A 17358-nucleotide genomic window follows, 5' to 3' on the forward strand; every position below is an offset into this window, starting at 1 on the left:
TAAGGGGGTGGAAAGCAGGCAGTTGCTGTGACTTGGGCTCCAGCCCCTACCTGGACCCAGGGCCATAGTCACAGCTGTAGTTGCAGTTGCTATCTGTAACCAACCATCCCCTGCTTCTGCACCTTGCCATCTCCCCCTACATAGTCTCTGCTCCTCTACCCACCTCTCTCCTTCCTTCCCCCTCTGTACTTTTGCATCTTGGCTTTTTGCACGCTGCAGCCTGAGGCACTGAGTATGGGCCCAGCCAGCCCCTAAAGCTGCTATGGGGACTGGGCTGGGGCTGTGCTCAGTGCCCTAGAATGGGGGTTGAGCCTGCCAGTGTGGAGCAGAGGCTGGGGGGTGGAATAGGAGGCAGGAGCAGGGACTGGGGAAAAGTGGGGGACTCAAAGCTGTGGCAGGGCAGGCAAGGGGCAGAGGTGGCAGGAGGACACACACAAGCCCAAGGCAAGCCACTTGATCTCCACACTGTCTGCCTGCCCTGCAGGGATGAGTTAAAGGCAACCCTCCAATTAGATTGTATACATGGAAAATTATAACAAATTTACAAATTTTTCATGGATAAGGTGTAATTACTGGGGGGGTCATCTTAAATTCAGGGTCATCTTAGATTTAAGTAAATATGGTAAATATCTTTTGCTCTTTAAATTGAATAAAGTTACTCTGCTTTATAGCTTGTCCTGACCTGTCCTGTGATGTTACTATATTCTTCTAAACAGCTGCTGTGTTTGACCTAATATACAGACTGCACTGCAGTGTAGGCCAAAGTGACAAGCCTTCAAAAACTTTATTTTTTCTTTGATCCAGAAAATGTAACTATTTTTACAAGAAAATTAATATATTAATTTTCCTCATAATCACAAATGTTAGAAGATAAATTATTAATAATTGTTTTCATTGGTTATATTTTAATGATACTTTTGTTACCCTGAATTAATTAATAAAAAGCATTTCTAAAAAACAATGTTCTTCTGACTTTTTCATAAATTTTTGCTTTAATGTTGCTTCCAGTATTTCTGCATGAAAAATTGTGCACATATTTGAGGTGCACTGATACATCGTTCCAGTATCAGATCGGTACCAATATAAAGAAAACTGGCTGTTTTGGATATCAGCCCAATGAGGCCAATAATTTGAGTGATAAATGCCCATGCTGCATGCAGCCGCAGTGCTTCACTTAGGCAGTGAGGGGCACAGCCAGAAGCGTGGAAAGCTGCCTTCAGCTGGTAAGTCCAGTGTGGTGGAAGGGGAGAGGAGATGGAAGGGGCGTGGGGGAACAAATCAATTCCCCCCATGGTGAGGGAAGAGGCAGGGCAGGCGCTGCTCAGGTGGGGGAGGGGCCAGAGCCACAGCTCATGGGGGAAAGGCAGCTCCTGCTGCCTTCTTGCATCCTGGGGTGACATGGGGGGGGGGGGCATGTGCCCCCTGGATCTGCGTGGGGTGGGACAGGGCAGGCTGCAGCTGGGGCTACGCGGGGCTCTTCTTGGCAGGGGCTGGGTTCAGAGTGGGCACTGGCAGCACTGGAAGGATGTTGCATTCAACCCATTTCACCGCCACTCCACTCCCAGTGCCGCCAGCTGCCCAGCACAGTCCTGGCTCGATGCCCTGCCTCCACCCATGTGCTGGGAAGACCTGGGGCTGCACTAGGCGGCTGGCAGTGGCAGTGCTGGGAGTGGAGAAGCAGCAAAATTTCGGGTGGATACAACATCCTCCCAGCGCCACTAGCACCCACTGTGAGCCCAGCCCCTGCCAAGAAGAGCCCTGCATAGCCCCAGTTGTAGCCTGCCCCACCCCACCCTGCGCAGATCCAGGGGGCACACGCCTGCCATGCCCTCCTGGGGTGCTAGCAGGAGCTGGACCTTCCCCACCCCGCCACCTCCCCCCCAAGCTAAAGCTCCGGCCTCCCCACCTGCCCTACCCAGGCATCGCCTGCCCCTGCACCCTCCTTCACCGTGGAGGGTGTTGATCTGCCTCCTCCACCACCTTCCCTTCCCCCTCCCCTTCCACCACACCGGACTTACCAACTGGAGGTAGCTGTATCAGAAATTGGATCAGTATCGGCCGACATACCTTCTTAAATATCGGCTATCAGTATCAGCCCCAGAAATCTATCAGTGCACCCCTAGCACACGTATGTATAAATAGATCCTATTTTCTATCCTTAATACTTTACCAGGCTTGTTGCACTTTGTCTTTAAAACATAATTGAATTTTAAAAGGCATTCTGAAATGGTTTTGAATTTTCAAATTTTGAAAAATGTACAGTAAATAGCAAAACATTGTCATACAAATCATGTTTAGATTTGAAAGTTGAATTCATTTTTCATTTTTTTATATCCTGCAGCTGACTTTTTTGAAACAGGTCATCCCATTGTTCCTGTGCATCATAATCCTTCTGTGAAAGGAAAATCAAATCTTTTAATTTTGTCTGAGCTACATATGTCTGCAAATAACAGAAAAGAACCTCTGCAAAGACCTGAGGAAGAAAGTAGTATTAATGAAAAAATCAGGTATGTTCCCTTGAATATCTTGGATCCAAATTCTATTGTGTACACTTGTACAGCTCTCACTGAGGTAAGTGGATCTATCTGTGTGTTGGAAGGTGAAAGTTAGCCCTAAATCAGTTTGAATGCTTTTATATTGAGGAATGTCATTTGATCTTTCCTGTTTGAAAGACATGCTGATCTGTTTAAGTTGCATGCTACAAAACCCATTGAGAAAAGTGTAAGGGGAATTGAATCACAGTAAGAAAAATGTCATTAATATCATTCATGTTGTATTTGTACGATATTACCTCAACAAAAGTATTATGGTAGAGTTTAACCTTTTGAAACACTGTTGCTGTTGACTATAAAAATAGATAGCAGTGAATTAATGTTGTAATTATTCACACAATTAATATTTAACATTTAGTAATTCATATTGATACAATATTGCCTACAAATATGGAGGAGGAGAAAAAGCAAAATTATTCTAAGCTACTCCTAATACACGTGTTTCGGTACAATATGGTTGCATAGGATAATGATGCCAAAAGCACCAATTACGCCCTTTGATATAATCTTACCTATTTCCTTTATAGATTTTTTTTTTTAATATTAAAATAAGTTTGACTCAAACTCAGAGTCCAGTCCTGGAAATCTTTATTCACATGCATTTCCTATTCACAGGAACTGTTCTACTGAATTTAGTGGACTGCATGTAGGAATAAATTCTGTTCACATGAATATGTATTTGCAGACTTGGTTCCATAGTTTGTAATCCAACTCTAATTTTATATTTAATTACACAAAGATGTATTTAGTATCCATCACCATGACTTGTTGACTTTGAGTTACTATGCAAACATCAAACCTCTATCTGCCAACAAACAGTTCTTTAGTTATGCAGTATTGTTGCTGAAAAATGTAAGCAGCATCAGTATTGTTTGATAGCATATTTGCTAAATGTATAGCTGCAGTTCCAAACTCAAAATTAATAAAACTTATATCACATGGCAAATTTTGATTTAGCAACAAGTAATGGGTTCTATTCCTTATCATTTGCCACTTCCCATTTCATCACCAGTTATTTTTCCATTGGTGAGATAATCCCATTAAAATAACAGGCTTTCATATTTAAATTAATTTCATTAAAAGGGTATTATACAGGACCTGCAGTCATTTTCAACTGTATCTTAATTTTGGTCCATTATTTGTATATAGTGATATGTATGTTCTAGTGTGGGAGAAAAAATGAAATTATTAACCCATTCTTAAATTATGATATTTTTCCCAGTGAGAAACCACAGTAATAGATAAGTTTAGAAGCAATAAATCCATGAATAACACAGTTTGTGTTACAAAACAGTGCTATTTGAAGATTAAGTTGTGTGTTGCCATCTGCTGTGACTGTTACCTATTAGCCACTTACATATAAATATGCATTCTTATTTAGTACTGTAAGACTGGTGTGATAGCCTTAATGTTCCAGAGGTTATGTGAAAGGCAAGGATTTCTTAGGGTGATCTCTTTCATTGGACCAACTGTGTAGTCGGGATAGAGTTAGAGGAGTTTTTGAATGCAAGACATTTTGATGAAGAATATCTTGCATTTAAAAGTTTGTCTAACTCTATCCGAACTACACACTTGGTCCAATTAAGGCTATTACCTTTAGAAATCCTTGCCTCTCACATTCCTATTCTTTCAACGTCTATTGTAAAATGAGATTATCTACAAAATCTGGATTCTTTTGTCCTGTGTCTTATCTCTTTTAAGCCAACCCCTGAATAAAATGAACAGAGCCTGTGATATACATTGTCTCTCATTAGTCAAAATAAAAAGGTGGAAAAGATGGAATTTCTATTGAACGGATCTCAGTTGTGTATTCTGCAGTGGTTAGCAACTTCCATTTTTACCAAGGTCTGTGCAGCTTTTTCTCTAAAGAAATCCCTGCTATGAGTAAACAGGAGTCTACGATGTTATCCAAGTTTATTTATAAAAACACTACTTTTCAGTTCAGCAACAAGGTTAATGTTATCTTTATAATACCACATTGCTAGTTGTCCTTTAAACTGTATTAAAGAGGTAATATCAGTTCTATGAGACAGAAAACAACGTCCAAATAAAAAGGATTCTTTCAGGGGTCTCTTTGCATGAACCATTTGGGGTATGGATGGGCACCCATTTGAAGCACTTGAAATCCAGCGCACTTCAGCTCCATGCAGATGTGTGCCCCTCACCCCGGGATACAGGCAGTCCTCAGACTTGCAACACAATTGGTTCCTGAAAACCATATCTTAAGTCGAAACGGTGTAACTCGGAACTAATTTTCCCATAGGAAACAACATTATAAATGGTGGATTGGTTCCTGAACCAAGGCCCAATACCCTATTTTCACCAAAAATAACCCAGAATTTTGTACTCAGTCAATTATAGATGAGTAATATAGCTGCATTAATGTATTTCTATTGTAAATAGCAATCATATTGATTTGGAAGGGCTTTTTTGAGGTGACTTTACTGGACTTTTTGAAGGGCTCTTGGCTAGAGTCTTCTCAGGAGTCTTGGCTGTAGGTTTTTCTGGAGCCTTGTCTGCTTTCTTAAAGAAAGTGTGCAAGGAAGTTTGGACAGACGTTCTCCAGGGAGATAGGCGATTCAGCGAACTTGTTCGCTGGCATGACATTGCATCGGATGAAGCATTGTAAAGTCAAAACTGATGTCAGAAAGTTGAAACAAGGTGTCAATTTACAAACATTGTAAGTGTGAAACTTAATTTGAAATGTAAGTCGAGGACTGTCTGTACTTCCTAATGGTCATGAAGACATACAGTTCTAATGCTCTCCAGCCAGGGGGTTAGAGAGCAGAAATCCCTGCAAACCTTTCGGCCTTTTGTTACTGGAGGTTCCTGAGGACAGCTGAATATACAGAAGAGCACTCAGTGGCTGTTATATTGTTCCCCCCCAGCCCAAGGTGGGGGCAGGCAGTAAAAGCAGAACATCTACAGGAGCATCTGTGGGATGTTTTAAGCTTTAAAGGTACTTGAAGTGCTTCAAACACCACATATGTCCATGGCTGGGCTTTAACCTAGAGCTGCATAACTGAAAAGGAAAACCATGTTTGGTGGGGGTCCAAAGGACAGTGTATGGAAACTGTAATTGGCTCTGTCAGTGTAACAGAGTACTGTGTGCATAAAGTGGGAATGGGGTATAACATTGCTCAAAACCCAGTTGCACCACTGCCACCTGCCAGCATCTGGAACCCTGTATCAAAAGCCAAGGGCATGTGCAGAAAGCTCCCAGCTCCCTAGCTGTACCACCAAGCACATGGAAACAGCAGCTGGGGAGCTGGGAACACCCCACTACCAGGTGTTGTTTCCTGGCATAGGAACTTAAAGTGAATGTACAGCTGGGATTTCCAGCTGCATGCCTGCTTTTTAGAGGTCCTGATGCTAACACACCTGCTCACAGTGTCCCTCATGGTGCAGCTGAAGATTAGACTCTGTCCATGCTCTGTGGAGCCAGAACTTAGGAAAAAGGGAGTATTATATTCCAGTGTGGACTGTATGCAAGAAAATGTTATTCGTCACCTTATTCATATAAGTAATTTAACTGAAGCCAAGAAGTAATGTGAATAAACTGACAACTAAACTTAAACTAAATTGTTTAGTAAAGAGAATATAAGCAAGAAAAAAGTACAGTGATATAGCTTCTTAGAGCTAACGATGTTGAGGTGTGACCTGCAGAATTCAAGGCAGATTTGCACCTTATAGAATACATAAATCAGAGATGTATAGCATAAGCTTTTGCAAGCCTAAATTCACTTCATCAGATGCTGTGAAAGGGCATGCACAGAGCAATGTATCAAATAGAGTCATTGGAATACAAAAGACTGAGAAGGAAGGGAGGGACAGATGACAAGATCATAAATCCAAATATTCTATTAGATTTAAAAGTTTGGATCATAAACAAGTATTCCCATGCTTAAAGTGGGCAATATATATCCCATGCTGAGTAATATTACTAAATATACTATTTGAATACTGAAATTCAAACCAAACTAACCTGGTGAACATTAATGATACTTTCTATGTTTTTCACAAACTCTTCTGATGGACATTTCCTCCCTCTTACTACAGGCCAGGAGACACTTGACCATTTTCAACTTAACTGGCATTAAGTACCTTTTTAAAACTACACAAGATCCAGAGAGGATTGTGCATAGCTTGAAAACTGAAAGCTTGAAAACTCAAAGCACTCATTATTATTTAATTACTTAAATATGTCATCAACAGTAATAACTGAATTCATCTCTTTTGTTAATGTAAAATTAAAAACAATTTCATATTGGGCTAGTTAGCTTTAAACATACATGAAGAATTGTGGATATTAGGAAACTTAATCAAAAGAAAACAAGTCATTTAAGTATGTTAAAGATAGCTAATCCTTTTGAATGAGATAGCTGCTGGATAGACTAGAAGCTCTGTGTCTCTAATACTGTCTTGCTTAGGCTTTGCAGAAATTTGGCTCAGCATGGCTTGTTTTTGCAGGCCTCCCTTTCCCTTCACACCCCTTTTTAGTTTAATTTTTATTTAGTTTTATATTCACCCTATGCAAAAGGCTCAGACTATCTTAAATGAACAAACAACGCACAGAGAGAATTCCCCAAAGAATATCACAAAACTGGAGATCTTCAATTCCTCCTCTCCTGTAACTACCACATACCTCTCTGAACTCCCACACAAGCAAACCTGAAGACCAATCCCATCCACACTTCCCAACTACCACTTGCATCGGGTTACAAGAAGCCTTTTCCACTTCCCATCCACTTCCTATCCTATCCTATCCCACCCATCCATTCCCATCCCCTACAGAGTGCCTGTCACTTGCCTCCCCCCAGAAAGACACCTAATTCCTCTCCCTCACACCAGCAAACACAACACACATTCGAAATAACCCTAACCAAAAAAAAAAAAAAAGACCCTCTGACCTTGCCTCCATTACCACCATGAAGCACCCATAAGCATTTAAACAGCCTGACCACATCCTTCTCCTTTCCAAAGTTTCAGCTTCTAACCAAGTACCATCCCCGTCATTCTCTCTCTTTCTAGAAGATAATAGCAGGCTCAGCTGGGCTGCCAAAAATATAGAGTCATAGAAAAATAGGGCTGGAAGGGACCCCCAGAGATCATCTACTCCAACCTCCTGCCTGAGGCAGAATCACCCCTATCCAAACCATCCTATATAAATCCATTGTTTAACATTTTAGCAAAACTACATAGCCAATACTGACATAACTACAAGATACAACAACCTAACCTACTGCAGATAAAGCAGGGGGACCATGGTGGCCAGCATCCTGCTGCTGCAAAGGTTGTTAAAATACTCTTGAGAGATCTAAGGAAGAGGGCCATGCCCCCATTGCATAGGAAGCCAAAAACTGCCACAGTCCATACCAATCTGACCATCAGTGGCGACGCGTAGGGTGTGCACGGGAGTGCATGTGCACCCCCTGAGAGCGCTGCTACACACCCTGTCAGCCAGCGCATCCCACTTAGGTGACAGGTGGGGGGGCAGGCAGGAGCGCCAGTGCCCACCCTGTGAGCACTGGCCAGAATGAAGTGCTGGATGAAGTGGCTGCAGTGCTCCTGAAAGCAGCTATGGCTGTGGCCGCTTCCAGGAGCTCCGTGGCTGCTTTCAGGCGAGTGCGATCGGCCACGGGGGGGACCCTCCCTCCGCACCCCCCCCCCCCAAGCCACTGTCTGGTCACTGGGGGGGGGGCATGTACCCCCCCCGACTCAGATGGCACCAGTCGCCCATGCTGACCATAGGGTAAAATTCCTTCCTGACCCCAAATATAGCAATTGGTCTGACTCTGAGTAGAAATACAAAATTCTAACCAGGAATCTGCAGGTTTAAAAGAGCACTGGCACACCCTAGTTAAAATTCCCAGCCTTGGCTACAGCCAACACACAGAACTTTTAAAGAAGGCAAACTCTACCCCTCTCCCCCACTGGCGCACACAGCATCAGGAGAGGAAACATGTATCCTTCCTGGCCCCATGTGGCAACCAGCAAAGCCCAGAAACAAAGGAAATATCCATAGTATAGCATGAACATAGTTACTCCTAAATTGTCCCTGATTAATGCTTATCCAACCTCATTTTAAACACCTCTGCACTTCCCTAGGCAGTCTGTTCCACTGTCTCTGTTGTGTAAAGTTAAAAAGTCCTTCCTGATATCCAAGATAAACCTACTTTGCTGCAACTTCAAGCCATTGGTCCATATCCTACTCTTTGCAACAACAGAAAAAGTGAGTTCCCTCTTTATGGCAGCCCCTTAGATATTTGAAAACTGATATCATATCCCTTCTAAAGCACCCGTTTTGCAGACTACTTCTTCTTATGTCGTCATAAACTCAATGTTTTTCCAGAATAATGCATAAGTAATGGCAAACTGAATATGCCTATTTCCTTCAGCTTCTCCTCATATAACTTGCCTTCCAAGCCCTTTATCATTTTGGTTGCCTGGCTCTGGATCCTCTCTAACTCCTCCATGTCCTTTTTAAAATGTGGAGCCCAAACCTACACACAATACTCTAGATGAGGCCTAACCAGTACTGACTAAAGGGACACTATCACCTCCTGTGTCTTGCACCTAATGCTTCTGATGATGCTTCCCAAAACCACATTTGCCTTTTGTGCAGCTATATCACACTGAAGACCCATGTAGTGTCTATGATCTACCAAGATTCCCAGATCCTTCTGTGAAGTGCTTCCATGTGGCCAGGTGTCACCCATTTTGTAGCTGTATTTTTTTTTTTTATTGTCCATTTTGCATTCATCAGCATTGAACTTCATCCTGTTAGCTCCAGCCTAGCTTTCAAGTCTGTCAGGATCTTTCTGAATTGCACTCCTGTTCTCTAAAGTGTTTGCAGTCCTTCCCAGTTTTGTCATCTGCAGATTTGCCCAAGAAACTCAATTCCAGCATCCAAATAATTAATAAACACATTGAACAGCCCTGGGCAGACCCCTGTGGGACTCTACTTGAAACACTTCTGCCATTCTAACATGGATCCATTTATAATTACCCTTTCCTTGCAGCTGTTGAGCCAGTTGTCTATCAACCTTATACCAGTTTTGCCTAGCCCACATTTTTCCAATTTATTTATGAGAAGGTCATTTGGGACTTTGTCAAAGGCTCTGCTGAAGTCCAGATATACTATATCCACAGCATTCCCTTCATCTTCCCAAGTAATTGCTTTGTCAAAGAAAGAGATCAAGTTTGTTTGGCTTTATTCTTTGTGAATCCATGTTGGCTACTTGTGATCAGCCTTTCCCCTTCTAGGGCGCATCTAGACATTCATTAATGTACAGTGGTTACTGTGCATTTAATTTAGTACTTGTATAATCAAGTACTACACAGTAGTGCTGGTGAACGCCTTTTTAGTGATGCTGCTGTGTAGTAGCCTAATAATACTATGTGGTAGCATATTAGCACTGTATGTGCTGTGATGTGGTACTGTGCATTATTATTAGGCTACTGTTCAGTTAGCATCTCCTGTAGACATGCCCCAGATGCTTGTAAATGGACTTCTTTATGATATACTCCAATAACTTCCCAGGTGTGGAGGTAAGGCTAACTGGTCTGTAGTTCCCTGGGTCATCCTTTTGACCTTTTCTAAACAGAGGTACTATGTTGGCCCTTTACAGTCCTCTGGTACCTCATCCATCTCTCATGACTCCTTAAATATTATTGCCAAGGACTCCAAGATCTCTGTCAGTTCCTTCAGTATCTTGGGATGAAATTCATCAGGCCTTGCTGACTTGAATGTATTCAGACCCATCAAAAGCTCTCTGTTTCTTTTGTTATCTCTTCCCTCAGTGTATACCCTTCCTTATCCAAATAATCTTTACTAGGTATCTGGTTGCAACATTTTTTTTTAATTTTTTTTTTTGCAGAGACTAAGGCAAAATAGCTATTGAGTAGCCCTACCTTCTTTATATCTTCTATTAAGAATTCACCCTGGCTAGTTAATGGTGGACCTGCAGCTTCCTTGGTCTTTCTTTTCTGGCCAACTTATAGAATCTCTTGTTGTCTTTAATCTCACTCATCAGGTGCAGCTTATTTTTTATCTTTGCCTTCCTCATTTTGTCCCTGCAGGTTCTTGCTATTTTCTGGTACACTTCTTTGGTTACTTGCCCATTTTTCCATTGTCTGTCTGCTTTCTTTGTGCATTTTTGAGGCATTCTAGAAGCTCCTTATGCAGCCATATTGGCCTCTTGCCATTTTTCTTGTGTTTCCATTGTGTCAAAATAGCTTTTTGTTGGGCGTCCAATACTGTGTCCTTTAGAAGCTTTTGGTCCTGTCTTTATTCTTCAGTCTGTCTTCCTATGGCACTATGCCTATTAACTCCTTGAGTCAGTTGAAATCTACCTTATTGAAATACAGCATCTTAGTTCTGTTGACCTCATGCTTACCATCTCAGGATCTTGAATTCTATCATATTGTAATCACTTCTTCCTAAGTTGTCCATTACTTTCACATCTTCCCTGTAGGTCAGGGCAAGGTCCTAGATAGATGAACCCCTAGTTGTATTTTCAACCTTTAATAGGTAGGGAGTTTCAAAGCCCTTGCAAATTATACCTAGAAAATGATAAATGGCACATTATTCCAGGAATATAGGGAGGTTTGAAAGGAGGTTAAAATATAAGGGGGCAACTAGTTGATACAAATCACAAAACAGTGAACTAGGGTACACCTGCATGATTATCTATGTGGTGACTAGTTTTCTAATGGAATCATTAGAATCCGATTGGTTTCTATAGTTATTCATGGTATAATATAGGTGTATAACATATGTAATGGTTATATCACACTTCAGATGTGTAACTGCCTGCCACCAGTAATTAAAAGCTCTCTTGCTATACTCACTGGGTGCATGTACACAGGATGCTAAAAGCACAGTAGACTAATTCTACTGCACAGTACTGCATGATGGCAACAACCATGCTACTGGATGTACTGGCACTACTGCGCACTAGTGCCAATTACAGGTTATTACAGGTACTAAACTTAATGCACCATAAATATGGTGCATTAATGCATGTGTAGACATGCCTATTGTGTTGTTTCTTTAAGCTTAATAAGTATATGTGCAATAAATTAGAGGCAAAGCCCAGCCAACCCAACTATTCATAACAACAGTTCTCTGAGTAGAGATGCTGTTGAAATTCTGATGTTGTAAACTTAAACTGTAACTTTCTCCATTTCTCTGCTCATGGAAATCAGAATTTATAGCTCTGCTGTTCAGAAAGTGGGAAAGCCCCATTTTGCCTGCCTAACATGTATATTAGGGATGTGCAAAGCTTCGGGTGCTGATTGGATTCTGAGGAGATCCAGCCTGATTTGGAGTGCAGGGCAGGAATGTCTCTATAGAGGGCAGGGTTATGCAAATAACACAATGAGGAGGGAGGGAGGCAGGATGATTTCCAAGGGAGAGGGAGGGGTGTGTAGGCAGGGTTATGGAGATGATAGAATGAGAAGTAGGGAAAGGAGTGAGAGGGTGGGATTAGCTTGGGGATGACCTGAAACCACAGCTTATTTATCCTGATTTAGCCCAGGGAAGCTATTAATCCACGCTTAATAACACATGGGTTAATGGCTTCCCTGGGATTCATCAGGGTAATTAAGCCAGGTTTCAGGCCATGTGGCAATCTGCAGGAAGGGGCGGGGCTTCCAGAGTGGGGAAGGCATAGGAGAGCCCTGCTGCACTCATCCCGTAAACATGGTGGCCAGTCCTGCAATCTGCCAGCTGCCTCCTTGAGTTTGGTAGACCCCTAGTTATAATGTATTCTGAGTGGTCACGTGGTAACACTTCCTACATCCAAGGATTGTCCTTCACTGCACTGGAGTCTTGAACCAGCTCTGGCCATGTTATGGCTGGACCAACAAACTTGTCAGTCCCAGCCCCTGCACAACACTGGAGTCTTGAACTGGCTTTGGTGAGTGCTGGAGCTGGGACTGATAATCATCTGATTTCTGGTCTCAGTCCAGGGACTGCACTGAAGCCAGTTTAAGACTCTAGTGCAGTCCCAAGGCTGGGACCAACAATCAGCTGATTTTCAGTCTCAGCGTCAGAGCCAATTTGCGATTTCTGCATGGTTCTTGGGCTGGGACTCACAATCCACTTGTGGGTCCCAGCCCCAGGACTGCATTTGGTCATATTATCTCCAAGGAGCAGTTCCATGTTAGTTCAACACACATTAGCTATACATGGAAATATTCCTTGCTCAAAAAGGCATAACTGCTATAATACAATATAATATAAGATTTATTGTATTGTATTATTTACAGCATGTGTTAGGTTGAACATGCAGATGCTGGCATTTTAAGTGTGTTTGTGCTAAGTGTGCCATGTAACATGGCCCTTTGGCTTAGCCAAAAGAAAATATTACTCTCTCCTACAATAGTCATGAGACAATTTCCTGAGTTATATGTACTAATGACAAATGCAGAGTGCAAGTGTATGCATGTGTTCTGAGTATATTTGGGCACTGCTAGAGAGGATGAAATTAAGGTTTTAGGAGCATATCTTAACTCTATTTCCTGGGTTTTTAAGGTTTGAGTTTTAATAAGGTTAACATTTTATGAAAGCAAAAGATATCCTCCTTTTACTGTGGGTCTGATTTCCTTAGTGTCACAAATCTCCTTAATTACATAATCAGCTACCAACTGAGCCAGACCCTGCACTTCCCCTTCTCAGCCATTCTTACCTGGATCCACCCAGCCCAGCCTACCTCCACTTCACACTTGTCCCCTCCCCACTAGACCCTGATCTTACAGAGGTGATGTGTACCTTAACTTTATGTTTTCTCATTTTTCAGAGGTTTAAATTGTCATTACTTTCAGGTTTCACCCACCTCAGGTTCCAGCTTCTAGGGTGAGGGGCTTAAATGTCCTATAAGAAGAGCTCCTGTCATACTTTGAGCAACACATGGAGGGGAAAATGGGTCTGATGTTCCCATTAATATAATTCATCCTAGTCCATCTAATACCCACCCTTTCTTCTGATCTGAGTACTTTCAATCCCCATTGCCAATCCCAGTTTATCCTCCTCCTTTCACCAGAGCCTGAAACTCACTACACTTCCCAGCCTTTCCATTCCAGTTCCCCTGCATCCTCAGCATCGTGCAGGAGTCATTTGCATGTATAATTTATTTTCTTTTTTCAAATAGTTTGAGCTCCTTCTAAATTATCTGCTTTACTCAGATTACATTTTCCCAAATGAAAAAACAGAAAAAAAATCCTTGACAGATGTTGATAATAGCAGCATGCCTACAGACCTTTCTCAGATTTCTGCCAAGTGTAGACTTCAGATTTAAAATGAGTTGTTCAGGTTAAGTGGCCACAGCCTGTTCCATTAGTTCAGTAAGGCTGTGTGAAACCTCCTCAGCATGCAGTGTTTGGCATAAGTATGTATAGCATGTGCTATTGTAGAGAACTACACTTTTACCTTAATACATTTTCAGCATTGGTTTCCCGGAAGAAAAATGGGTGATTTTAAATAACTGGGAACAAGCAGAGCCAGATCAGAGCAAAGTAGCTGGTAGAATCTGAGTGCTTCATTGATGTTATTTTTAGGTGCATGGGAACTGTATCATGGGATCAAACAATCCCATGTTTGGATCATTAACCCTGTGCTACACACCTGTCATGAGGTACAGCGAATTTCAAGGCAATCCATATAACCATGCCAGCTTTAAGGCACTCAGTGGTCATCCTTCAAATTAATATTCAAGTTGTCAACCCTAACAATGGAAGAGCTCTCTCTCTACTGTAATAACTGTCAGCTCCAAACCTGTCTGTTACTTTGAGGTTTACCCAGGTATGATTTACTTATCTCTTAGAAGTTACAATATAAGAATGTTACATTATAATCTCTTTTGGAACAGAAGTTATATTAAGATTATTATTTATATTAGAATTACATAGCTTCTCTGAGCCTTTCTGTGTAGCTTGGGATATAAATCTAAATAATAGTAATAGTAGTACCAGCAATACTAACAATAATAATAACAATGGTCTTGAAGAGTTTACAACTTCAATATACTGTAATCTACTAATAGACCCAAAAAAATACCACATTGTGCTTAGCATTGTTCACTTGTGCAGCAGTATTTCACCAAAAAACCCTCTTGGAGAGACTTCAGATATAAAATCAAGAAAAGACTTATTTTCAGAAATCAAGCCCTTTCAAAAGTTGAGAAAATATATAAAACAAAATACAGGAAATATCTCCTAGTTTTCTATTGAGAAGCCCACTTCTATTGAACGCAGGGTATGTGTGATTACTTGATTTGTGAATATGCAGAATAAAAAAAACCCAGAAGTTTTGTTTTAGGATAGCAGCTAATTACTGCTTCTAGCTAATGATCAGTCTTGAGTTTTAAATTCCCTTTTGGACAGTTCCCTGGAGGTTTTCCTGGTAATCATCAATAACATCCTTTTTTCCGTAAAGCTAGGTAACTCAGTAGTGCACTCCTTAAATCTTTAAATGTTGTTTCATGATTAAATGATTCTTCAACTTGTATGATTTGCTGTTTTGGAAAGAATAACAGTCAATGTAATTGTTCTGTTCATAGATTTCTTTTAAACTTTTTTTTTAAAGGGAAACTATAATGACATAATTTTAAACATGCATGCCTATCTGCACAGTATCCCCATTTCATCACTGGGGATTCTGAGGAAGCATTAACGGTCACATATCATGACTGATATGTAACGCCCTCACATCACTCAGTAACCCAAAAACTATTGCTAAAAGTTGTCTTTTTTTGTCTAGGGATTCTGATGCTTACCTGAGAAACTTATAGATTTAGGATTTATTGCCAAAGTATTCTCACAAATAATTATTGGAGAAGTGCATTTACTTCTGATCTAGGGATAACCTTTTCTGTACGTGTGCGGAATTTCCACTACTATTAGAGGGAACTATCTGTTGAAAACAGATTTGACAATTTATGACATCATTGCTCACCTTGAATAGAATCTAAAGAAAAATGCAACCTATAGCAGCTGCTACTTGATATCATATAAGTAAAGGTGGGCAAATCAGGCTTTAGCCTTTATAATTAATAGTTATAAGGCATTTTCTATTTCAAGATATATTCCTTATATTCTAGGCACTATCAGTATAACTAAAACTACAGAAAGTCATTCATTTGCCTCTGCCACTTGAAAAATAAAATATTCAAAACCTTTTGTAAGCTTATCTCAGTATTTTAAAAACAATTTTAATATAACCCACACTTAGTCCAATTCAGAAACCTTTAGTTAAGTAGTGTCTTGCCCTATAAGTAACTTGCTTGTAACCAGATGGTCTACTTGAGGAGTAAATGACAGTCCTACTCAGAGTCAGTAACTCTGGGACATCAATAAATAAAACCAAAAATACATACCCAACTGCTAAACAGATGTCCCCAGTATATCCCTGTTTTAAATTTTCAGTATTATTTACTGAAAGGATTTCTATAAAATCCTGCTTAAAACATTTTGTATAGTTCTGAATTGTTATAGTTTGCTGCTTTAACAAATGCATCTAGGCAATTCGAGTATTGTAATTAATGTGTACAATACAGAATATTGATTTAAAATATTCAGGGTTAACAAAACTATATACAATATAATAAAATAATTCATTTTGTAGTTAAGAAGAAGAGAATAAGTAATATTTGAATACAGTGGGGTAAATTCTGTTATTACATATCATAAATCTGAATGTTACTCTCTGGAAATCAATCCATTAGTCATAGTTTCATAGTTGGTAGGGTCAGAAGGGACCTGAGCAGATCATCGAGCCCAACCCCCTGCCATGGGCAGGAAAGAATGCTGGGGTCAAACGACCCCCGGCAAGGTGTCTATCTAGCCTCCTTTTGAAGAACCCCAGGGTAAGAGCGAGCACCACTTCCTTTGGAAGTTGGTTCCAGATCCTAGCCGCCCTGACTGTGAAGTAGTGCCTCCTGACATTTAGCCTCAATCTACTCTCGGTCAACTCATGGCCATTATTCCTTGTTACTCCCAGTAGTGCTCGGGGGAACAGGGACTCTCCCATTGCCTGTTGGTCTCCCTTGGCCAGTTTATAGATGGCCACCAGATCCCCTCTCAGCCTTCTCTTGTGGAGGCTGAACAGATTCAGGTCCTGTAGCCTCTCCTCATAGGGCCTGCCCTGCTGCCCTCTGATCATGCGAGTGGCCCTCTGGACCCTCTCAATGTTGTCCACATCCCTCCTGAAGTGTGGCACCCAGAACTGGACGCAGTACTCCAACTGCGGCCTGACCAATGTCATATAGAGGGGGAGGATCACCTCCTAGGACCTGCTTGTGATACATCTGTGGATGTATGACAAGGTGCGGTTAGCCTTCCTGACCGCGTCCCCACATTGGCGGCCCATGTTCATCTTGGAGTCTATAATGACTCCAATATCCTTTTCTGCCTCTGTGCTGATGAGAAGGGAGTTCCCCAGCCTGTAGGTATGCTGCTGGTTCTTTCTCCCTAGGTGCAGTACCCTGCACTTGTCAGTATTGAATTCCATCTTATTCTCATCTGCCCACCCCTATAACCTGTCCAGATCCAGTTGCAGCCTGTCCCTCCCTTCTAGCGTGCCCACTTCTCCCCACATCTTAGTGTCATCTGCGAATTTGAACAAGGTGGTTTTCACCCCCTTGTCCAAGTCGCTGATGAAGATGTTGAACAGTGCGGGCCCAAGGACCGAGCCCTGGGGGACCCCACTGCCCACATCCCTCCAGGTTGAAAATGACCCATCCACCACCACTCTCTGGGTTAAGCCCTCCAGCCAATTGGTGACACATCTGACTGTGTAGGCATC

At 41.5% G+C, this 17358-nt stretch overlaps 1 protein-coding gene across 5 annotated transcripts in view; it reads left to right on the forward strand.

Moving 5' to 3' along the window:
- PPP1R42 (protein phosphatase 1 regulatory subunit 42) overlaps positions 1-17358 on the forward strand; it is a 62503-nt gene that overhangs the window by 30878 nt on the left and 14267 nt on the right. For all 5 annotated transcript variants that reach the window (XM_059724023.1, XM_059724022.1, XM_059724026.1 and 2 more), the window contains exon 8: positions 2342-2507. In XM_059724023.1, coding sequence (XP_059580006.1) covers positions 2342-2507 — 166 coding nt within the window. The remainder of the gene's footprint in view (positions 1-2341; positions 2508-17358) is intronic.

This window comes from Alligator mississippiensis, chromosome 3 (assembly GCF_030867095.1).
Source record: "Alligator mississippiensis isolate rAllMis1 chromosome 3, rAllMis1, whole genome shotgun sequence".
In the NCBI taxonomy this organism is placed as follows: Eukaryota; Metazoa; Chordata; order Crocodylia; family Alligatoridae; genus Alligator; species Alligator mississippiensis.